This window comes from Podarcis muralis, chromosome 4 (genome assembly GCF_964188315.1).
Source record: "Podarcis muralis chromosome 4, rPodMur119.hap1.1, whole genome shotgun sequence".
Lineage (NCBI taxonomy): Eukaryota > Metazoa > Chordata > Lepidosauria > Squamata > Lacertidae > Podarcis > Podarcis muralis.
In genome coordinates, this window is record NC_135658.1 from 15,849,570 (window position 1) to 15,873,960 (window position 24,391).

Here is a 24,391-nt window from a genome sequence, read left to right on the forward strand (position 1 = left end):
TGTGGCATTAAATGTGTTGTCAATAGGTATATAGGTTTTTGTTTGGACAACAAAATCCTAAGAGGGGGCTTCAGTGGGGGGGGCACATCAGGACCACAGCACATAGGGAGAGGAGGAACAACCCTTATCTCCCAAGCCACACTTCCAACTAAATCCCCGACCCTTCACTGCTATTCAGAAGATTCTCCCATTGTCACCAATGGGAGCAAATGGGACCGCCAGTTGCAAAGGGGAGGGGATTTTTGCTGGGTTCGTCCTTGTGTAGAGAAGAATTAAGCTTACTAGCTGTAAGCTTGTAACTACCAGTAAATTGTTCATGTCATGGAATAAAGTGGCAGTATATGAAAATGAACATTATTTTCAAATTTCACTGTACCGTAGGTGCGTTAGCATTCCACTCCTCCGTTGCTGGATATGTGATTGTTTCATCACATGTCTGTGTTTACTTTCAAGGCTTGGAAAGTCTGAGAATCGAAGTCAGTGTTATCTCTTCCGCTGTACTGTACTTTTGTACTGTTTTCTTTCTCTCTCTCTCTCTCTTGGAGGAGAAGGGAGAGGACGCCATGGTTGTTTTGTCCTGTATACAGTGGTACCTCGCAAGACGAATGCCTCGCAAGACAAAAAACGCGCTAGACGAAAGGTTTTTCTGTTTTCGAGTTGCCTCGCAAGATGAATTTCCCTATGGGCTTGCTTCGCAAGACGAAAACGTCTTGCAAGTTTGTTTCCCTTTTCTTAACACCATTAATACAGTTGCGACTTGACTTCGAGGAGCAACTCATAGAACGCAGTGTACATAGTAGCCTTTTTTGAGGTTTTTAAAGACTTTGGTGATTTTTGAAGCTTTTCCAAAACTTCTTTTGCAGCCATTTGGTAAGTTAAGCTTTTAAAACTTTGGGGGGGGGGCTGGATTTTGGGTTGGGGTGTTTGGAATTCAAGGACTTGGTGTTGGGGAGGGGTTTGCAAGAATCTGGAAGCTTGTGTGTTTTTTTCTGCATTTTTATGATTTTCTGTGACCATTGGGCCACTCTGCTGTTATTTTAAAAAAATTCTGGATTTGAATTTCTGTGGGCTGGGTGGCTGGGGGAACAGTTGGAGAGGTTTCTGCAGGAATCTGGGAGCTTGTGGGGTTTTTTGGGGAATTTTTGTGATTTTCTGTGACCATTGGGCAAGGTTGTTGTTTTTTTGAAAATTTTTCTGAGTTTGAATTTCTGAGTGCTGGGTGGCTGGGGGAACAGTTGGAGAGGTTTCTGCAGGAATCTGGGAGCTTGTGGGGTTTTTTTGGGAATTTTTGTGATTTTCTGTGACCATTGGGCCAGGTTGTTTTTTTTTTTGAAAATTTTTCTGAGTTTGAATTTCTGAGTGCTGGCTGGCTGGGGGAACAGTTGGAGAGGTTTCTGCAGGAATCTGGGAGCTTGTGGGGGTTTTTTGGGAATTTTTGTGATTTTCTGTGACCATTGGGCAAGGTTGTGCACTTTGTTGATTTTTAAATGTTTTTCTGTCATGTTTATAAAGTTAATTTATTTTCCCTTCAATTTTTGAACTGCTCTTTACAATATGTGTGACTTTAAAGAGCAGTTAATAAACTGTTGTTGTACCAAATTTGGCTTTGTTTGGACTTTTTTTGACCATAGGAACGCATTAATTGATTTTCAATGCATTCCTATGGGATTTCTTGATTCGCAAGACGAAAAATTCGCTAGACGACAAAACTTGCGGAACGAATTAATTTCGTCTTGCGGGGCACCACTGTATGTTGCTTTATAAATTACTTTGAATGCACACACCAAAGCTCCACTTAGTTTCTGCTATACTCTGCTGAGTGAGCATGCACATAGTCTTCTGATATGTGTCACTGGTGCATATTGGGACTGAAGATTTATGGACGCCCCGGGCTGCACTGCATCAGGAAGATGCCCAGAGAGGTTTGTCTCATTTCGGGGGCTGCATGTGCCCACCAGGTGTGTTCCAACAAGGTGTTGTTCCATGTCAAAAAATAAAATTTAATTTTATGGTTTACTATTGTTTGTATTTTGAATTAGGAGGCACCAAAATATCTTAAGTGTTTAGGTGCTCTAAAGGACTTAATCTGGCCCTCCCATGGGCATCTGATTGGCTGTGGTGAGGACAGGATGTTGGGCAAGATGCCTGGCCTGATCCTGCTGTAACTTCTTAAGTTTATGCATTGCAAGGACCAGATGGCCCTTGAGGTTTCTCCCAACTCGACAATACTATGGTTCTATGTTCCTAACAGATGGCAAAACCTTGATGGCAGAAAGTGAGGAGGAATTAAAGAACCTTTTAATGAGGGTGAAAGAGGAGAGCGCAAAATATGGTCTGAAGCTCAACATCAAAAAAACGAAGATCATGGCCACTGGGCCCATCACCTCCTGGCAAATAGAAGGGGAAGAAATGGAGGCAGTGAGAGATATTACTTTCGTGGACTCCATGATCACTGCAGATGGTGACAGCAGTCACGAAAATAAAAGACGCCTGCTTCTTGAGAGAAAAGCAATGACAAGCCTAGACATCATCTTAAATAGAAGAGACATCCCTTGCTGACAAAGGTCCATATAGTTAAAGCTATGGTTTTCCCAGTAGTGAAGTATGGAAGTGAGAGCTGGACCATAAAGAAGGCTGATCGCCCAAGAATTGATGCTTTTGAACTATGGTGCTGGAGGAGACTCTTGAGAGTCCCATGGACTGCAAGAAGATCAAACCTATCCATTCTGACGGAAATCAGCCCTGAGTGCTCACTGGAAGGACAGATCCTGAAGCTGAGGCTCCAAGACTTTGGCCACCTCGTGAGAAGAGAAGACTCCCTGGAAAAGACCCTGATGTTGGGAAAGATGGAGGGCACAAGGAGAAGGGGATGACAGAGGACGAGATGCTTGGACAGTGTTCTCGAAGCTACCAGCATGAGTTTGACCAAACTGCGGGAGGCAGTGGAGGACAGGAGTGCCTGGCATGCTCTGGTCCATGGGGTCACAAAGAGTCGGACACGACTAAATGACTAAACAACAACAATGTTCCTAGCTTCCATCAGCTGCAGCCAGCAGGGCTGATAGGACTACAGCTCCCATCTTCAGTGGTGCTTATCCATCCTTGCTACCCACTTGCATCCTCTATCACAGCATTCTCCAACCTGGTGCCCTCCAGAGGTTTCGGGGCTACAAGTCCCATCAGTTGTAGGCAGCATCCAAAGAGTGCCATGCTGGAGATGGCAGAGGGACTGAGTCAGCATCACATCATTTCCAGGGGGGAAATAGGGGGATACAAGAAAAACAAAAGTATGCTGAGAAAGCTGGCAAAAATCCTCAAGCTGCCAGTGTTGCTACTTAGTCAGCGCAAGTAGGTCAAACAGGAGCAGGAGGGGAGACAGACAACAGTATTAATATATTGCCTACATTTTCTATAAGCGCAGCCCCAAGTCTTGCATTACCCTCAAAGCAAGAGGCACTCACACATACACGTCTCTAGGCAAAAGAGCAGCCCCAGGCACAACACGACCTAGAATTTTTTTAAAGGAAAATTTCTGTCCATTCCTTTGGCTGGGCAGAAAAAAAAAGTTTCTGAAGTCTCCCCCATCATTGGAATGCCATTAAAAACAACAAGAACAAAATTGTATTTTGTTCACAAGTAGGAGACACGCAATTAAGAGGCTCACAGTCTTGCCACAAATACAAAGCAGGAGTTCAGAATTCCAGCGGCACATTTAGGCTTCTCTTCCCCAAGCACTGACTCCTACTACTGTAGTGCAATAGATGGCACGGACTGGGGAATCAGCCAGCCATCCCCCAAGAGGGAATGGCAAAGGCTTGCATCTCTCAAGGGACGTATCCTTTTCAGGTTGTGAGCCTGTGGCTAAGGATTGTCTCATTTTGATTGGACGTAAGCTGCTCCAGGAGACCTTTTGGCTGAAGAACAGAAGTACAAATTATCCAAATGCAGCGTCTTCGGCCCTGTATACCTGAAGGAGTATCTCCACCCCCATTGTTCAGCTCGGACACTGAGATCCAGCTCTGAGGGTCTTCTGGTGGTTCCCTCACTGCAAGAAGTGAGGTTACAGGGAACCAGGTAGAGGGCCTTCTCAGTATTAACGTCACCCTGTGGAACACCCTCCTGTCAGAAGTCAAGGAAATAAACAACTACAGTGGTATCTCAAGTTAAGTACTTAATTCGATCCGGAGGTCCGTTCTTAACCTGAAACTGTTCTTAACCTGAAGCACCACTTTAGCTAATGGGGCCTCCTGCTGCCGTCGCACCACCGGACCACAATTTCTGTTCTCATCATGAAGCAAAGTTCTTAACCTGGGGTACTATTTCTGAGTTAGCGGAGTCTGTAACCTGAAGCGTATGTAACCTGAAGCGTATATAACCCGAGGTACCACCGTATAGGACTTTTAGAAGACATCTGAAGGCTTTAAATAGTACAGGGATTCTTTAAATGGTTGGTGTTTTATTGTGTTTTTAATATTTGTTGCAAGACACCCAGAGTAACTGGGGCAACCCAGTCAGGTGGGTAGCATATTATTACTACTACTACTACTACTACTACTACTACTACTACTACTACTACTACTTGCCCCAATGGACACCCTCCACCACTGCCTGCAGGGCTGTCAAACTATCACAGCCATGTCATGTGAGTTGGGACACTGCTATTGTGCCACTCATTCTTCCATGGTTGTATTACCACTCACCAGGGACGAATCTACACTCATGGCTTTTAATGTTAAGGAAGGGTTTTGATAACCATATGGACACATGGCATCCTACTTTTAACATTCATAATGAATTATAAAAATACGACACCACAGGGTGTTGCAGAGCAACCAGCAACCGGCAGTAGGGAGACTTTTAACGAAAGAAACAAAGGTATATAAAAAAAAAATGCTTTGTTTTTACAAGTACACCCTGTGATGTTTTAGAGCAATATAGCTAATACCGTTCTAATGATGTTAAACAGGTCTGTATAGATCCTGCCCAGGACTCAGGTAGGGCACACCTGCATATGATTCTGGTGTAGCACAATGCGGTTCCATCCGTGTTGAATCTCACCTATTTCCTAAAGCCACCATGTTAATTCACAGCAGACACCCCGTGTTCAGGCTCATCCCCAGGAGGGGTGGGAGGGGGAGAAAATACTGTCCTGCATTACAGGGTTATTGTGAGGATTGCAAGAAGATGGTGCATGTGAAAACCTCTGAGAAACAACGGCAACAATGTTCTAATTGGTGATGGGGTACAAAAATGAACCAGCAAATTTGACAAAGGAAAATATAGGAGCATTCGTCTGCCGAAGATGCGTAGAAAGCAAATACCAATAGCACAAATATTAAAAGATATTCCTTACCAGCGTTAGGGTGAACGGGTGGCTTTCTACTGATGACACGCTGGGACAATGCAGAATGATGTACTAAAATGGCAAAGATGTCTCTTAGAGATGCTGCTTCTAATATGCAGTAAGTCTTCCCCACCTCCCTCCAGAAACTCAGCCTCCCAATCAGACTCCCCACCCCTGTTTGTTTTAGCTCTGCGGATTTTATTCCTCTGACCTCATTTGTAAATTGCTTTGTTGCAGCATAGTTCCTTTTAAGCATTCATACATAACATGCCCACTCCAATTGCTTTCTCTCAAGCTGTTGTCGTATTAGGCGGCTGATGTTTCTAGCGGTATTTGGCACTGGAGTTTGTGGGGTGGGTGTTTGCAACATGATTATCATTGGATTTGATTATCCAAATATGGAGCAAAAAAACAAAGGTCATTGCTGAGTCTATCAATACAAGGAGCCCAGTATAAACTGCTGCTATGTTGGAAGTGTTCAGCCACAAATTTCCACCTGGTGGGATCACCAAATGGCATTTGATTTTTGGAGCAGGAGTATGGAATTGGCTCTGCTGATGTATTTGCATCAAGAAAGAGATATTCAACAGTGGAACGGTCTCCCTCAAGAGGTTGTGGACTCTCCTACCTTGGAGGTTTTCAAGCAGAGGTTGGATGGCCATCTGTCATGGATGCTTTAGCTGAGATTCCTGCACTTGGGGACATTGGGGTCCCTTCCAACTCTATGATTCTATGATATCGCTTTAAATGTATAGTGTAAATGGGTCCCAACCCAGCAAACACCAGTTGCTGGGAAGAGATAGTCTTCTTGCCTTGCCTGTTGTCCTCCCAGAAGCCCCTGGTTGGCACTCTTGAAAGTAGGGCGTTAGCTGAGACGGACCCCTGGCCTGATCCAGCAGGGCTCTTATGCTCTTATACACTGTCTGCTTTCGGATCTTTGTTTTTACTGAGTTTGGCTCTCTCTGAGAACACATGGATTGGGTTTGCGGCCTAACCTCAATTCCAGTTTCTGCTCCTACCCCACTCTCCTGCATCTTCTCTGTTGCATATAATACTAAACCTCATGGATATCTAACGAAGATGATGAAGGAGGAGGAGGAGGAGTTTGGATTTGATATCCTGCTTTATCACTACCCGAAGGAGTCTCAAAGCGGCTAATAATCTCCTTCCCCTTCATTTCCCACAACAAACACTCTGTGAGGTGAGTGGGGTTGAGAGACTTCAAAGAAGTGTGACTAGCCCAAGGTCACCCAGCAGCTGCATGTGGAGGAGCGGAGACGCGAACCCGGTTCACCAGATTACAAGTCTACCGCTCTTAACCACTACACCACACTGGCTCTCTCTGAAGGATTCAGGAGATGCAGAACAAAGTAATTTTTTCACACTGTGCAGTGCTAAACTATGGAACTTGCACCTCTAGGAAGCAATGACGGTCACCAACGTGGGTGGCTTTTGAAGGAGATTAGACAAATCCGAAGAGGATAAGGCAATCAATGTCTACTAATCATGATGGCCATTCTCTGCCTTCACAGTTGGAGGCAGCAACACTTTGGAATACAGTTCCTGGAAGCCAGAGGAGGGGGAAATGCTCTCGAGTTCAGGTCCCACTTGCCGGTTTCCCAGAGGCATGTGAGAACATTGGCCTGACCTAGCAGGCTCTTCTTATGTTCAGGACACAAGAGTTCAGGGGCAAGGAATAGAATCCATTAGCTCACCTGTCCAGGTCTCGCTTTGAAGTCCTCCTTCACCATCCGCACCTCAAGGACATCGCAGGGGTGGCTGATGGCCGCAGTTATGGTGACAGGTTTGTTGCTACTACAGATGTAGCGGTAAAGCCTTTCGGCACAGTACAAACACAACGGTCCAGAGATCCAGAGCCATGTCTGAAAAGTGGGGGACAGGACCAAGGTCTTGTAAGCCAAAACACTGGCTAGTAAGCCGTACAGTCATACCTCTTGTTACGTTTGCTTCATGTTATGTTTTTTCAGGTTGTGTCCTGCGGCGACCCGGAAGTACCGGAAAGGGTTGCTTCTGGGTTTCACTGCTCGCGCATGCACAAAATGACATCATGCGCAGAAGCAGAAGCAGTGAATTGCAACCCGTGCATGTGCAGACGTGCCACTGTGGGTTGCGTTCCTTTCATGTTGCGAATGGGCCTCCAGAACGGATCCCGTTCACAACCAGAGGTACTACTGTATTCAAGCCCCAGACTCACTACTGTAGGCACAGGAGAAGCCACAAAATATCAGGATGTGCCTCCATGGAGTCACAGATTTGAATCTGGGTCCACTCAGGCCTTCTCTGGCACTCTAAGCCTGACACTGCCGTCACAGTAAAACGCTCCATCTTAGAAGAGGCATTGCCATCTCTTGCAGAGAAAATAGGGAAGTCCCCAGTTAGAACTGTGTTTAGCACTTGCAGTTGTTATAAATACCTGCATTGAAAATAAAACTTTAAAAAGTCTGCTAACAAAAGACATTAAGTCCAACAACCTTTAGTTTAACTGACAACCTTTCGTCAGCTGTTTTAGTGCAGCAATCCCTGTTCACTGATTAAACTTTGCAGCAAACTTCTTTTAGCCAGATTGCCTCTGGCTTGTATGCCCCTTAGTACCTCTGCTTTATCTTCCAAACCATCTCCTCAGACCTCAAACAGAACCACAAAGGCAAACATGCGCAAGTTTGAAATCTTGGCCTAAATGACAATTTCTCCTTCCCTCAAACTTATCTGAAAACAGCTTTCTTCCCCTGAGCAGTTGGAATGTTTATGAACATTCCGTGTTTTCACATCAGCAAAGCCAACTGGTTTCTTCACCACCACGAGCAAAATACAGCGAAGATGTTCATACAAACCTCGGGGAAACGGGCTTGAAATTTCGGTTCCTCGGTGCACACAAAGCTACTTTGAAGAAGTGGTTCCAACTCTACCAACCCTCCAGGGAGAGGTTCCAGGGCATTTTCAGAGGGCAGCTTTTCAAAACCAGGCGCAAATTGCCTGTCCTCTTGAATTGTTGCATTAGGGTTCAAACACCCTGGCGGGTGCTCCTTTAGATTAGTTTGGTATTTCAGAACTCCTCTAGAGAAATACAAAGAGAGAAACGTTTTGTTTTGTGCTCCTTTTAAAAATTTGAACTTTTCCCCATCTGAAGTTCTGATGAGCAGAAAATAACTGATCAAAATGTACAACCTTGATTATCATAAGCCGTGCATATCTTGCAGTTTCCAGTGTGATCCACATCCTCAGTACACTCTACACCTGTTCCCCCGCTGTGCTGGCCTGGGCAATGGAGGAAGCCTCCCTGCTGCTGCCACTTCCTCCCGCTTGGATCTTGGCCGTCTTAGCCGGAAGGAAGGGGCGTTGCCCAGAGGCGTCCGCAGCTTCAGATTGGCTGCAGGAGCTTCCTGCGGCCAATCCGAAGCCGCGCCAGCATCACAGAAGTCAGCCCCAGTGCAGCGAGGCCTCTGTGCCGCGCTAGTTTAGTGCGAGGACTGACCAAGCGGGCGGCAGGGTCCGCAAGGTTTGCGGGTCGGATTCACGAGCCCGGTGGGCCGCATCCGGCCCCTGGGTCTTAGTTTGCCGACCCCTGACCTAGGCCCTCAGCTCAGAAAATCAGCCATCAGCAGAAGCCACCTCAGAACAGAGATATAATATCAATTCTTTGGGGAACAATCCTGTCCTGCTATTAATTTTATGGTTAGCAGCATATTATGCTTCAGCGGGAGAGAAAGAAAGGGAAATAACCTGTCTTCTATTGAAACAAGGCCAATACTGGCCTTTGCAGAAATAATATGCCTGAGTGCCATGGTCCTCTATTGGTTTCAGACTTGCATTTATATTAAAATGAAGGGGATTTGAAGACACAGTTAGGAATCAAAAGTAGGGGGAGGGCTATACAAGGAAATCCAGTTCTGCCCACAAAACACACATGAATAGTTAAAAATAGTGAGGTGCCAAGGTAAGGAATTTCTCAGGGTTCCCCTCTTTTTCCAATAGATGTTATTGCATATAATAATCAATACTCTTCGTAGAAGAAGCTGTGGAGCAACACTGGAGAAATGTAACAAACTACATCCTGTGTTATCCCTCTTTAGGAGGGAGGGAATAACTCAAATGCAAATATTTGGCTTCTGTTTCGTACGATCAAATAAGTTTTCTAACTTTTGTTTTGTTGCAGTAAACACAATAAAAATAAAACAATGGAAAAGAAATAGCTGACATAAGGGAAGGAAAATGAAAACCTTTTTCAGATACAGGAGTATATACACAAGACATACTCTTCTGAAAGGGACTCGTTGCAGTGAATCATTCTACTAATGCCCTGATCCTCTGCCAAGATATACAATCTATTATTGCAAATTTAGAACCACACAAAGCACTTGACAGCAGAAGCAGTGCTACATTATTCATTTTTGTCACCGGTGCTGACTTACGAGACTATACCTAAAAATGCCAAAAATACAGTAGCTCTGCTTAGTGCTGGGCTGAAATCCCTCTCCTAATTTTGCATCCCCATTCACAAAATCAGGAGGGAGACATGGGGTCAAAACTCATGGGTGCTCCTCCTGCTCAATGGTTTGCGGGTGCCATTTTGTTTTCCCCCAGAATACCCGTGAGAACCAGGCTAAATAACCATGGATATATTTTCTCTGCGGTGTGCTGTTAGTAGAATAATCTAGTTTGTATACATTAACGGAATTGTGAGGAGGGGGTCTTCGGATAGGAACCTAGGAAGCTGCCTTGGTTTAAGACCAATGATCCATCTAGCTCAGAATGGTCAGCAATGATTGGCAGTCGTTTTCCAGGATTTCAGACAAGGTTCTCTCCCAGGCCTGTCTGGAGTTGCCAAGGATTGAAACTGGAGCAGTCTGAATTCAAGACAGGTACTTTACCATTTAGCAGTGGTCCTCTCCAAAATGTAGGGACTCAGGTGCACACATATTATCCAGGCCTTGTGAATGATTCAACTTGCAAAACGATTGAAGGAAAGCTCGGGTTTGTATTTAAGGATTTAGGGCCACATATTGGCTGTTGATCTCGAACACATGCGTACAACAGCCACTCATATTACAGATCACCTCCAGCAAACAAGATTTGCTCCCCATTGAGCGGGCATGGAAGTTGGTCCTTGTGCTTTCAGGAACAGGATATTTCCATGTTATTTGATTTCCAGGAAAAGATCTCTTTGCAGCCTCCTTAACCTTGAAAATTGCAAGAGTAAAGAGACCAAATTTGGGGTGGTACAGTGGCATACAAATCCCAGGTTCAGTCATCAGACATCTGTAGGCAGGGCTTGGAATATCCACTGTCTGAAATCGTGGAGAGCTTTGACCAATGAGTGAAGACAATAAAAACACAAGAGGTTTGAAAAAAAGTAAAGGTAAAGGATCCCTGGACAATTAGAATCATAGAATCATAGAGTTGGAGGAGACCACAAGGGCCATCGAGTCCAACCCCCTGCCAAGCAGGAAAATTAAGTCCAGTCAAAGGAGACTATGGGGTTGCGGTGCTCATTTCGCTTTCAGGCCGAGGGAGCCACCGTTTGTCCGCAGACAGCTTTCTGGGTCATGTGGCCAGCATGACTAAACTGCTTCTGGCGCAACGGGACACCATGACAGAAACCAGAGCGCACAGAAACGCTGTTTACCTTCCTGCTGCAGTGGTACCTATTTATCTACTTGTGCTGGCATGCTTTTGAACTGCTGGATTGGCAGAATCTGGGACAGAGCAACGGGAGCTCACCCCATCCTGTGGAATCGAACTGCCGACCTTCTGATCGGCAAGCCCAAGAGGCTCCATGGTTTAGACCAGTGTTTTTCAACCTTTTTGGGGCAAAGGCACACTTGTTTCATGAAAAAAATCACGAGGCACACCACCACTGTGTGCGGAGAGGGAGATGTCAGAGCCCCGCTGCTCTCTATGGGGAATCGGATGAGCGCGGACCACCTGTCCGCACTCATCCGATCCCATTCGATCTGATCCCCACCCAGGACAGATGGAAAATAGGGTGGACACAGTACGGCGCCCGCCTAGTGGGCGAAAATTTGACTTCTTTTTTTTTAAAAAAAAAAAACCTTTCGAATTTTTCAATTTTTCCCACGGCACACCAGGCAACATCTCGCGGCACACTAGTGTGCCGCAGAACAGTGGTTGAAAAACACTGGTTTAGACCACAGCGCCACCCACGTCCCTAAAAACACAAGAAGAGCCTGCTGGATCTAATTCAGTATTGTCTTCTCACAGTGACCAATCAGACATCCTTAGGAAACCTGCAAGCAAAGACCTGAGAACCAGAGCACTCTCCCTTCCTGTGGCTTCTAGGAACTGTGAAGCCAGAGCATAGCCATCACGGCAAGCAGCCATTAGTAGCCCTCTCCTCCATGAATTTGTCTAACCTTCCAAGTTGGTGGCCATCACTGCCCCATGTGCGAGAGAGTCCCATAGTTTAACTATGTGCTATGTGAAGAAGTGGGACGCGGGTGGCGCTGTGGGTTAAACCACAGAGCCTAGGACTTGCCGATCAGAAGGTCGGTGGTTCGAATCCCTGCGACGAGGTGAGCTCCCATTGCTCGGTCCCTGCTCCTGCCAACCTAGCAGTTTGAAAGCACACCCAAAAGTGCAAGTAGATAAATAGGTACTGCTCCAGCGGGAAGGTAAATGGTGTTTCTGTGCGCTGCTCTGGTTTGCCAGAAGCGGCTTAGTCATGACTCGAAAGCTGTACGCCGGCTCCCTCGACCAATAAAGCGAGATGAGCGCTGCAACCCCAGAGTCGGTCACAACTGGACCTCATGGTCAGGGGTCCCTTTACCTTTATGTGAAGAAGTACTTCTACCCCCCCTATCTGTCCTGAATCTTTCAAAATTCAGCATCACTGGTGGTCCATCAGTTCCAGCGCTTTGTGAGATGGAGAAAAACTTTTCCCTCTCCACTTTCTCCACAACATGAATAATTTTATAAATTAGTATCATGTCACCTGTTCTCTAAACTCAAACACTGCAACATCTCCTCACAGGGAGGAGTTTTGGTTGCCCTTTCTTCTTGGCTAGGTGGCTCAATGGTCTGAGCATAGGACAGATCCCTGATCTCAAATGGGTTTACATATTCCTCCAATCTGAACTGGAGAAATCAACTTGCTTCTCCATGGGGAGGAAGGAGAGGGAAGTATTGTTACGAACTTGCTCCCCATCCAAACTTCATTGCAGATCCACTAACTGCTCCCCTTCCACACTCTCGATGGCCAAGTATTCATTTTCCTCCGGCGGTTCTGGACTTGATCAAAGCCAGAGCAGATGAAGTCTTAGGAAGTGTTTTGCCCATCTGGCTCTTGTTGTGGCAATGACTCAGCCATCAACGTATAGGCCATTTATCCAGGCAGAGCAACTGGCAACTGGCAAAACTCCATCGCAGCAAAGAGAACAAAGGTGATTAACACCAGCTGAGGACATGGTCCCAGAGGCTCCCATAACTCCAACGTCTGCTATGTCATTGATTGAGAGCATGTGTCTGGGCCCTGCCCAGCTTGGCTATTGTTGGCTAAACTCAGAGGAGCAGCCAGTTTAGGCTTGGACCAAACATTAGTCACCCATTGCACTGTTTTGTTTTTCAGAAACTGAAACAGCAGAGTGAGAGAACATAGGAACATTGGGGGGTACCATTCCAGGGTTCAGAGGACCCAGAGGCAAACTGCAAAAATATCAAAAGGGGATGGAATGCATGACATAGGATGCTGAAGGATGCTTTCAAACAGACAAAAAAAGATGTCAAGGAGAACAAGTGGAGTCAAGGCAGTTTTAGGCTAGATGTCTCGACGGAGCTTACATGTACCAAGCTGGGATGGGAGGGGGGCGGAACTAATGTTTTGCATGTGGCCTACATTGTGCAAACCCACGTAATCTGTTTATTTGCACATCAGTTCATTGTACTCTTCTTCGCCATGGGAGAGGCAAAGAGCTATGGAGAGAGCCCCATCCACTGGAAATCCTGCTAGTTTGGGAGATTTCACTCACAATGATCACAAGTCTTGAGGAATAACTTTACAGCCTTAAGGACTAGAAACTCACCCCTAAAAAACTATAGATAGATAGATAATAGATAGATGATAGATAGATGATAGATAGATGATAGATATAGATGATAGATAGATGATAGATTAGATAGATAGATAGATAGATAGATAGATAGATAGATAGATAGATACTCTGGCCTTTATAATTACCAAGGATATTTTGGACAAGACATACATGGACAAATAATTTAAAAATGACCCTCCTTAGCTTGTATGTCAGGAATCATTCCTTGAAACGCAGGTGAGCCAACACCTTTTACTTAATATGTCTACATGCATGTGAATCCTGCCTGGTCTGTTTTTTCTATTTACCCTTAGTTTTCACCCAGATCCTGCTAGGACTCTCCTGCTAGGAGGAGACACACTGAGAAGGGACTCAGAAGATGATCTCAGGGTCCAGGTAGGTCCATATGGAAAGAGGCAGTCCTTGAGGTATTGCGGTCCTGAGCTGTTTAAGGCTTTATAGGTCAAAACCAGAACTCTGAATTGGGCCCAGGAACTAACCCCTGAGAGCAAGTTATAATGAAGCCAGGGAGACTTTCTTCCAAGTAACTATGTCTAGGAATGGTCCATGACCATTCAACAGAATGAAGATGATGATGATGATGATGATGATGATGATGATGATTGAAAGATGCAAACTTTCTGTTCTATATGCGTAGCAAAAAGACACCGTGAATCCATCTTCTGTATGGAGCAATTATGTGTCACATCTTTGGAATGGAACAAACGTACCCAGTGCAGTCGGACCAGAGTCGGTGTAATATGCTCAAACCGCCTCCTTCAAACAGGCAAGGGCCACCTCGTCCCGTAAAAAGGCATTGATCACCTCCCTGGCCCAGCCAGCTGTTCCCTCCTTGCTGTTTTTTATCAGCCAAGAGGGGCAACGGTCTAAAGAAGTGGTTCTCAACTTGTGGATCCCCAGATATTGTTGGACTACAACTCCCATCATCCCTGAGCCTTGCTAGCCTTGCTAGCCTTGCTAGCTAGGGGTGGTGGAAGTTGTAGTTCAACAACAACTGGGGACCCACAGGTCGAGAAAGGCTGGTCTAGAGGGCAAGTGGTCACCCTGACTGGTCTGAGCACCTTGAACACATCCTCAAGTCTTACCAACTGAAACTCATCCAACACAACAGGACTAGACTGTGCTCTGGACACCCCATGAGATTCATCTGCTATAACAGCAGAGTCAAGGTCTTGGTGGATGCAAGCAATTTTATCCTCAAAATGCTTTGCAAACAAGTCACGGCGAGCTACCATTGGTTCTATCACCTTCTTTGGGCTAGCCTGTAAAAGGCCTCGTAAAACCCAGAAAAGTTCTGTCGGACGACATAATGAGGATGCAATGGCCTTCACTGCCACTAGGAAAGCTCAATAATGAGCCCTTACCAGGGTTTGGTTGCATTCATTTGGATCTTTCCTCCATTTGCATTCAAGCCGTCTCTCCCAGCTTGTTTCCTCGTTAAAACCAACATTGTGTCTTAGTCCCAAGACTTCAAAACCGGTAGTAAAGCCCCACCACCAATGCCCATAGCATGGGTGCTGAACTCATCTTTCATTTCGAAACATTCCTTTGAAATCTGCTAAATTCACACAGCTCCAGAGCTGTGGTTTTGTCTGTCCTGCCCTGGCCTGCTTCAGTTTTTATGGCATGCTTCTGTGGCTGGGCTTCATCAACAGGGGCGATAACTTACCCAGAAACATGCAGCATCAGCAGAAAGTAGAAGACAAAAAAGAGGTTGTGGGTGTACCAGAAGATGTCATAATCAGAAACCCTGAAAGGAACAAAGTACAGTTAAATGTTAGGCAATCAAAGCATTTTGCATTGTTGAAGTCACTTATGCTGAGGAGGCCATATTCCAAGTAGTAGCTGCTCAACTTAAATCTGGATACATTCTAGATTTTTATTTTTATTTTTAAACCTGGAGCAATCAAAAACAGATTTTGTTTACTCCCAGGGGAGATTGTGCCCCCCCCCCAAAAGTGAGCTTGATCTAGATCGCTGAAGGACAGGACTAGGAGAGGGAAAGGAAGAAGGCCTCAGCCCAGTATACCTGAAGGAGCATCTCCACCCCCTTCGTTCAGCCTGGACACTGAAGTCCAGCTCTGAGGGCCTTCTGGCGGTTCCCTCACTGCGAGAAGTGAGGTTACAGGCAGAGGGCCAGGCAGAGGGCCTTCTTGGTGGTGATGCCTGCCCTGTGGATCACCCTCCCACCAGATGTCAAGGAAATAAACAACTATTCGACTTTTAGAAGACATCTGAAGGCAGCCCTGTTTAGGGAAGTTTTTAATGCCTGATTTCTTTATCATGTTTTTAATATTCTGTTGGGAGCTGCCCAGAGCGGCTGGGGAAACCCAGTCAGATGGGCGGGGTATAAATAATAAATTTTCATTATTATTCTTATTAAGTTAGTGAGACAAGTTCACAATGGCTGTGCACACACTTTGTACTTCAAAGAGTCATTTTTCTCCCTCTGTAATTATCCGTGCTTGTCCTCATTGGACCACTTTCAATCTAGATTAATTCTAGATTCTACTGTCCACAGGAGCGAGTTTGACTACTTGATACATGTTTGAAAACCCTCCCCTTGATTGACTGATCCACAGAGCCAGTCGGTCCGTGAGGCAGACTGAGACAGCTGCCTCAGGTGGCAGAATTCAAGGGCGCCTCTGTGTGCGTGCACGCACGCTTACACACACACACACACACACCAAAGCAAGGGGAAGTAGCTGTGGCAGCTTCCAGGTTTTGACAAGGACTCGCTAGGGCCCTGCAAGATCTGAGGGCTCTGCACAATCTCACAGGGCTCTCGTACAATCTCAACAAAACCCGGAAGTCACAGTCGCACGATCCTAGTAAGTGATGCTTCAGAGGGGGTGGCATGAGTGCAGGATGGCACCTTCCTGTTTCACCTCAGGGGGCGAAACAGGCAAGGCTGCCCCTGCTTACCCATACCTTTTCCTCCCAGCACATGTCCCAGTTGAAGGAAGAAGGAAGTGGCAATGGCAATATTATGGGATATGCCCACCCACAATGCAGTTCTGCAGGTGTGGATACACCTTTCAGTGCTAGGACCACCTCCATCCATTTTCAAAAGGATGCACCAGGGGTGGAAACGCAGGCTCAATCTGTACTGAGATTTCCTTTCCAGCGTGAAACTTGTTTGGGAAAAGGTGCTTTTCAGGGGTATAAAATATGAAACAGGTCCAGATTGTGGGTAGACTTGTTAGGAAAATAAAAGCAAGATCTCTGTGCGGAATGAATGCAGAAAATTATGTTGCATGTACACAGCTGTACTCACTTCACTAAGAGTCATTTGGTCAGATTAAATACAAACAAACAAACAAACAAACAAACAAACAAACAAACAAACAAACATACAATTACCTAATGGCATAAGTAGAGGCTGTGGACATTAGGAAGAGCACCAACACCATAAGAACCCCAGTTAATCCAGGAACTGAAAAAGAAATAAGAATGGTGGTCGTAGGTTGTATTGGGGGAAAGTACACTAGTCTTAGCATTTCTTTTTAAAAAAAGTCATTCATCATATCAGACTCTATACACTTTGTGGAGGGTGTTGACACAAGAAAGCGCCTTTTCAGTGGTGGCTCCCTGCTTACAGAATGCTCTCTCCCCAGGGAGGTATTATAAGCTTTCTTGGTTGAAATCGGTCCTAATCAGCTTATGCTGTTCTGGTTGGGGGTATCTACCAGGATAGAAACTGGCAGTATCTCTACTGCAAGAGTGGTCAGAACTTTATCAGTGTCGGATGTTAGCATCCAAAATGCATGTGTAAAAGGTTTATGCTTGAAAGGGCTGTAGAACCCTGTGAGGTCAAAGACTCTGGGGCAGCTATTTCAGTCGGCTCGGTTATTAACAGCCTTGTTAAACAGCTAGAACAGCAGGTGTATTTTGTGTTGTGCTGCATTAATAACCCAACTACATTAGTAAAACATTTTTTAAAAGCGTTTTAAATTCATTATAACACTGTGACACCAGATGGCGCTATAGAGTCCTGTTTTACGGGAACGTAATTTCCCATTATGAAGTTAATAATGCATTTTCCTGAAATGCTTTTTTTACATATCTAGATCCAGCCTTAGTCAGCCTGTAAATGTTAGCCTTTAACAGTTTGACCTATGTAAGAGAAACATCCACCTGCATTGTATATCTCATCGAATCATCGAATTGTAGAGTTGGAATGCACCTAAGGGTCATCTAGTCCAACCCCCTGCAATGCGGGAATCTCAGCTAAAGCATCCATGACAGATGGCCATCCAACCTCTGCTTAAAAACCTCCAGGAAAGATTAATCTGCAAATGCAAGTACACTAAGAAAAAGCTATATGTTCTTTAAACTTCAAACGAGAGTGTCTTGCGTAGTTTTTATAGCAGGGGAAGGAGAACTGAAGGGTCAAACAACTCAGGTCTGTCTTCCACATAATCTGCAAATGGGAATAAAAGTCTAATTCCCAAAATAAGGAGGGTGGGTATTGGGGAAACATTGTTATTATTTATTGCATTAGTTAAATTTAAGTTTCAGCCTGCTTGCCTATGTGTGGACAGGACTGCAATCCTATGTAATCCTATGTTACTAACCCCTGAGAGCAAGTTATAATGAACCCAGGGGGACCTTCTTCCAAGTAATTATTTCTAGTAATGGTCCATGGCCATTCAACAGAATGAAGATGATGATGATGATGATGATGATGATGATTGAAAGATGCAAACTTTCTGTTATATATGCATAGCAAAAGGACACTGTGAATCCATCTTCTGTATGGATCAATTATGTGTCACATTTTTGGAATGGAACAAACGTTACTGTGATTTTTTATTTTATTTTATTTTTAAATCAAAGTTAAAAAGACAAGACAAGACGTCGCTGCTCATTTCAACAAGGAATTCTATTCTTTGTTCCAGCGAAGAACAGCGATGCTGCCGCAATATCTAGTAATTTATAATACTAGTCCATTTCTGTTTTTCAAAGCGTAGCCTGGAAAGTTAGCTGATTCAACACAATCCTGCAGTAGCTTTTGCTGACTTACCTGTAGCAAAAAGGAGTTTCCTGGGATCCTGGAAACCAGAGACAGACAGCATGAATTATTGAGCAAATTTACCCAGGGATAACTTAATCTGTATTCTGAGCGAGAGCTGGTGCTTCTGTGTTTGAAATGCTGACTTCCTCAAATCATATGTAACATCCAAGCACTTTCAGAATGCTGATTAGGAGCACTCTCTCTCCCTCTGTGTGTGTGTGTGTGTGTGTGTGTGTGTGTGTGTGTGTGTGTGATAGGACCACAACAGCCTTTGCCAAGCTGGTGCCTTCCAGATATTTTGGACCAGAACTCGCAGCATCCCCAGCCAAACAGCGGGCAAAGGCTGAACAAGAGCATCCCAGGGCAATGAGGAAAATCATTTAGTAAAGATGGGTTATCCAGGATGAGAAAGAAAAGTGGGGGCATGACCACACATTCGTTTCTCCCACACTTTCTTAGAATTTGCCTCGGATCCACAGCACCAGTCCTCAAAAGCTTTCCATTTACAGTGGTACCTCAGGTTAAGTACTTAATTCGTTCCGGAGGTCCGTACTTAACCTGAAACTGTTCTTAACCTGAAGCACCATTTCAGGCTAATGGGGCCTCCTGCTGCCGCCACGCCACCGGAGCCCAATTTCTGTTCTCATCCTGAAGCAAATTACTTAACCTGAAGCACAATTTATGGGTTAGCGGAGTCTGTAACCTGAAGCGTATGTAACCTGAAGCGTATGTAACCTGAGGTACCACTGTATATCCCAACACAGGAACATGAAAAAATGCATTTTTGCCACTGTGTCAGAACAAAACAAACAAAAGCCACTTAAAACCTAAATAGAAACTTGTTCCCCTTCCCAGGGGTGAAACGAGGCTTTATTTCACCCAGGTCAAAGACCCAGTTTGGCATGCACCTTGCACACATTGACCCTATATGGCCTAGGACCCTTGTACCTACGGGACCGCCTCTCCAGGTATGTCCCACGGAGGACCTTACGGTCTTCAAATAAAAACGTCTTGGAGATCCCGGGCCACAGGGAGGTTAGGCTGGCCTCAACCAGAGCCAGGGCTTTTTCGGTTGTGGCCCTGATCTGGTGGAACGCTCTGTCACAAGAGACTAGGGCCCTGCGGGACTTGACATCTTTCCGCGGGGCCTGCAAGACAGAGCTGTTCCACCAGGCCTTTGGCCAAGGCATAGTCTGACCCCCTCCTTTGGTAATTCTCATAGAACTCTAGCCCAATGGTTGCCACTAATTTGACTCTGAATTGATTTTAGAATGAATTGATTTTAGAATGTATTTCAATCAATTGATTGTGATTTTATGTAAACTGTGTTATTTTTACAGTGGTACCTCGGATTAAGTACTTAATTCGTTCTGGAGGTCTGTACTTAACCTGAAACTGTTCTTAACCTGAAGCACCACTTTAGCTAATGGGGCCTCCTGCTGCTGCCGCGCTGCCGGAGCACGATTTCTGTTCTCATCCTGAAGCAAAGTTCTTAACCTGAAGCACTATTTCTGGGTTAGCAGAGTCTGTAACCTGAAGCGTATGTAACCTGAGGTACCACTGTATTCTTGTTAGCTGCTCTGAGCCCGGCTTCGGCTGGGGAGGACGGGATATAAATAAAAATTTATTATTATTATAGACACACGCACAGGTGAGGAGCCTCAATGGTGCCCTTCCGGGGGCTTCACTCAGGGCAAAAGTCCAGTAGATACGGCTCAGCCCCTTCCAATCCCCCTATTGTGGTCATACAGGCATTATGACACATAAGTGAGCGATGTCGGGTGTGTGACCCTGGTGCAAAAGTGGCAAATGAATGGGGAACACACGCCACCTGAGCGCACTGCTTTAAGGTACCACCAGATAATGGCAGAATGGGAGGCAGCAATTTCAGGGAGGAGGGAGAAGAAGTCCTGCCCACTCACCTCGCCATGGTAGCTGGCTGCATTGAGCGCCAGGAACTCTCCGTTGTAGTTCACAGAGAAGTTCAGAGCGTTCACCAGGTGAGCAGCAACGTGGATCACTAGAAAAGAGAGGACAGCTCAGCTCATCAGAATGCTCTCAGAAGGTTTCACCCCCTGAAGCAGGGGTAGGGGAACCTTTCATTCACGGCCGCGTTTCCCTCTGGGCAGCCTTTGGTGGGACACCTGCCAGCAGTGGGCGGGGCCAGAGGCAGAAGTGGGCAGAGCAACAAATGCACATTTTACCTGGATAGTTTCTGCACACACTCTCTGATAAACCCCACCATCCTTCCTCTACAGCAGTTTCTTGGTTTGCATACATTTTGGATTACAAACACATCAAACCCGGAAGTTTGCAACATTTTTTTGGATTACAACCCATTTTTTTTTCATTACGAACAAAATTTTTTGGGAGTCCCCATTGGTGAAAGCGCGCCTTGGGTTACAACCTGTTTTGGTTTACAAACGGACCTCTGGAACGGATTATGGTTGTAAACCAAGGTACCACTACAGTGGCACCTCTGGTTATGTACTTTATTTGTTCTAGAGGTCTGTTCTTAACCTGAAACTGTTCTTAACCTGAAGCACCACTTTAGCTAATGGGGCCTCCCGCTGCTGCCGCTGCACAATTTCTGTTCTCGTCCTGAGGTAAAGTTCTTAACCCAAGGTACTATTTCTGGGTTAGCAGAGTCCGTAACCTGAAGCGTATGTAACCTGAAGCGTCTGTAACCCGAGGTACCACTGTATTTTGAAGGGCTGTCAGTCCTCGATTCGAAAGTGAACCGACATCCACGCTGCATTATTTAAATTGGATGCACACTGATATCCGTTCTACACCAGCAAGCTTTCAGCAGTATTTCATGCGCAGTATCAAAGACAACTCTGCCAAGCTTGGACTCCCCATGCGCCTAGACGCAGACCTCCTCCTCCGAGACACTGGCAATTCTGAGAAAACTCTCACACGTGGGTAAGAAGAAGTGTGGAAAGAGGCTACCCCATTGTGTACATCTGAAGAAAAGCCACAGAGCACTTGTAATGTTTAGTGGACTTCCTAGCGAGAGCTGCTGCTTATGCCAACGGAGGAACATACCTGAAAAGACGCATATCGTCACACCACACGCCACATGGAACGTTTTGCTTTTGTCCAGAAGCCTCCTGGTTTTTCGGCTTGCCACCTGGAAAAAGACGTCCGCAAGTGAGCCAGCGGTTCTCGCCTCAAAGTGAATCAGCAGTTTGTGGGAAGAAGACAGACCCAGCTCTCCTGGTAAATATTGAGGTGATTTGCAGTAGATCGGCAAGGATTTCTGAGTCCCGGTTGTGCAACTAAAGCAGCAATAAACATGAATCCCCTCCACTGCACCTTAAATTATATTGATGAAGTGAAGGAAGCTGGGGTTTATTTTATTTTTACAGGAGGGCTGTGAGTTCTCTTCAGCTCTGGTACTCAAAAGGAATTCACGGGCACAGTGAATTCTCAGTGTATGTCTCTTGTGGCTGGCTGGTGGATCCCAAGGCTCTTGGGCAAAACAAGTCTGAAGCCTGCACACTCTTGGTCTAACCTGCGGCTCTCCAGATGCTGGACTAAACAGATCCCATCAGTCCAATGGTCAGGGATGAGTCCAACCACATCTGGAAGGCCACATCCCTGCTCCCTGTTGAACTACAACTCCTGTCAGCTGTAGACCAGTGACTACATTGGATGGGGATTATGAAAACTGTATTCCAATGACATCTGGAGGGCCAAAGGTTCCCCAACCTTGCTCTAAGAGCAGAGTCTTCCAATCTTGGGACTGCAGGTGTTGTTGGACTACAGCTCCTGTCCTCCCTGACCACTGGCTAAGTTATCTGTGGATGATGAGAGTTGTAGTCAAAACACTTCTGAGGACTAACGGTTGAGGAACAGTGCTCTGGAGCAAGGCTAGACTCCAACTCCCATCAGCTCCACCAGCACAACCAATGCTCAAGGGTGGAGAGAGTTGCATAACATCTGGAGGGCCAAAGGTCCCCCAGTGTGATGGCCTGGGACTCGTGCTCAGACTCAGAACCAGAGGAGTCTCAGTTTGCACCGAATCCTTTGCCTCAGGCATCATCTGAACCAAGTCTGGGGCCTGATCCTGAAGAGCCCCAGTCTGCACAGGTTCCCCTGCAACAAGCACCAGCTGGGCCAAGTCAGGGGCCTGAGCCTGCCCTGGCTCCAGATGCGGGGATTAACTCATTGCCTTCAACTGGGCCATCACTTACAGCTGCTCCACTACCGGCTGGGTCAGGGGAGGCTGAGGCGGCCTCTGGGTCTAGTAACCCACTGACATCTCCCAAACTACAGAGACTAAGGTCTGAGAGAAGGAGAAACCTGAATACTTGCAGGAGGAATGCTCACCTTCGGGTGAAACAGGGAGGTGAGTTGGCAGGGGATCAGGACCGGCCGCTACCCCGACAAAGATAATAGGCTGTTGGACCCCACCCCAGGTTGCAGGAGCAACATTGCTGTATGTTACATCCTTCATGAGATCCTGTACCTGTCTGCCTGGTTTCCTGCCTTGTCTCCTGCCTTGGTCCTGTCAGACTGACTCCTAGCAGAACCTTCAGATTCTGGTCCGGTCTTGGACCGCGTTTCATGGGTTACCCCCGGGCCCAGCACACCCAGCTCTACTGAAGAGGATCACCAGTTCCCCACCACTAGCGTACACAGAGATCATTGTCAGAAGCTCTTCCTTAATCATTAGCCTTCCTAGCTGTAGCTGGAACCCAGAGATATTTGGGGGGATACAGGAACCCCATCCCTGTCCTCTATGTCTTTAATCTCCAGTTAGCTCACACATAGCATCTTCAGCCTTGAGCATCCAGGTGTCTCATAAATTGTGTTTTGCAGGCGGGGTGGGATACGACTGCAATGAAAGTGACTCATTAAATGTGTTGATACAACTTCCCTGCCACCCCACAAGGGATTGAAAGCAAAGGTCAGAAGGGGAGCTTGTCACCTGCAGCCTCCCATTGGCTTTCACTCGCTATGCCCACATGGTTCTTTCTTACCTTCCGAGATCCTCGGAGGAAGGACAGGAGAATCCGACACATGGGCAAGAGGACCAGGCTGCAGTTGAGGTTCAGGACCGACGCAGAAGCTCTGCTGAGGCACAATCCTAGCTAAACAAAAACAGCAAGGGTCAGAAGCAGGCCTGCTCAGGCTCCCAAGCCACCAAGCTGAGAAGAGCCCACAAGTCACGTCTTAGGATCTGTGGAGAGACCGCAGCTCAGGAGCAGAACATCTGTCTTGCATGCAGAAGGTGCTAGGGTCAATCCCAGCCATTTCCAGTTACTCAGGGTAGCAGGGGATGAAGCAGACCAGGGGTGAGGGACCTATGGTCCTCCAGATGTTGCCGGAATCCAACTCCCATCGTCCCTCACCATTGGGCATGCTGGGTGGAGTTGATGGCAGTTGGGATAAAAGCAGCATCAGCCACAGCTTTCTCACCCCTAGAATAAACGCTTCCCTGCCCCAGAATGAGCTGCTGTCATTCACACAACAGAGGAAAATACTGGACTGGGTGGACAAACAGTTTCAGCTAGTGTTAGGAAGTTTCCTTTGTAACCATGCTTGGCAATACCTCTAACTTCACCGCCGGAGGTGTACTCCATTATATATCGAGACAGACGGAAGCCAACATCTACTACTACCTCTAACTATAGAACATGGGTAGGCAAACTAAGGCCCGGGGGCTGGATCCGGCCCAATCACCTTCTAAATCTGGCCCGCAGACGGTCCGGGAATCAGCTGTTTTTACATGAGTAGAATGTATCCTTTTATTTAAAATGCATCTCTGGGTTATTTGTGGGGCATAGGAATTTGTTCATATATTTTTTTCAAAATATAGTCTGGCCCCCCACCAGGTCTGAGGGACAGTGGACCGGCCCCCTGCTGAAAAAGTCTGCTGACCCCTGCTATAGAAGCAAAGCATAGCTAGAAGCCATTCATAATCTGATCCTCTAT

The 24,391-nt window shown here is 46.2% G+C and overlaps 1 protein-coding gene across 7 annotated transcripts in view; it reads right to left on the minus strand.

Moving 5' to 3' along the window:
• Positions 1–24,391, minus strand: part of NOX4 (NADPH oxidase 4) — a 104,107-nt gene that overhangs the window by 64,927 nt on the left and 14,789 nt on the right. For 5 of the 7 annotated variants that reach the window (XR_013392509.1, XM_077926978.1, XM_077926977.1 and 2 more), the window contains exons 3-11: positions 23,437–23,547; positions 21,497–21,581; positions 20,371–20,468; positions 18,458–18,485; positions 16,795–16,867; positions 15,101–15,181; positions 8,197–8,419; positions 7,060–7,227; positions 5,354–5,416 (exon numbers count right to left, since the gene is read on the minus strand). Coding sequence is in view for 6 of the 7 variants with exons in the window: in XM_077926978.1 (XP_077783104.1) it covers positions 5,354–5,416; positions 7,060–7,227; positions 8,197–8,419; positions 15,101–15,181; positions 16,795–16,867; positions 18,458–18,485; positions 20,371–20,468; positions 21,497–21,581; positions 23,437–23,547 (930 nt within the window). In the remaining variant the exon portion in view is untranslated. Of the gene's footprint in view, positions 1–5,353; positions 5,417–7,059; positions 7,228–8,196; positions 8,420–15,100; positions 15,182–16,794; positions 16,868–18,457; positions 18,486–20,370; positions 20,469–21,496; positions 21,582–23,436; positions 23,548–24,391 lie in introns of those variants that run through there. The other 2 variants (XM_077926979.1, XM_077926980.1) reach the window with 2 other exon arrangements.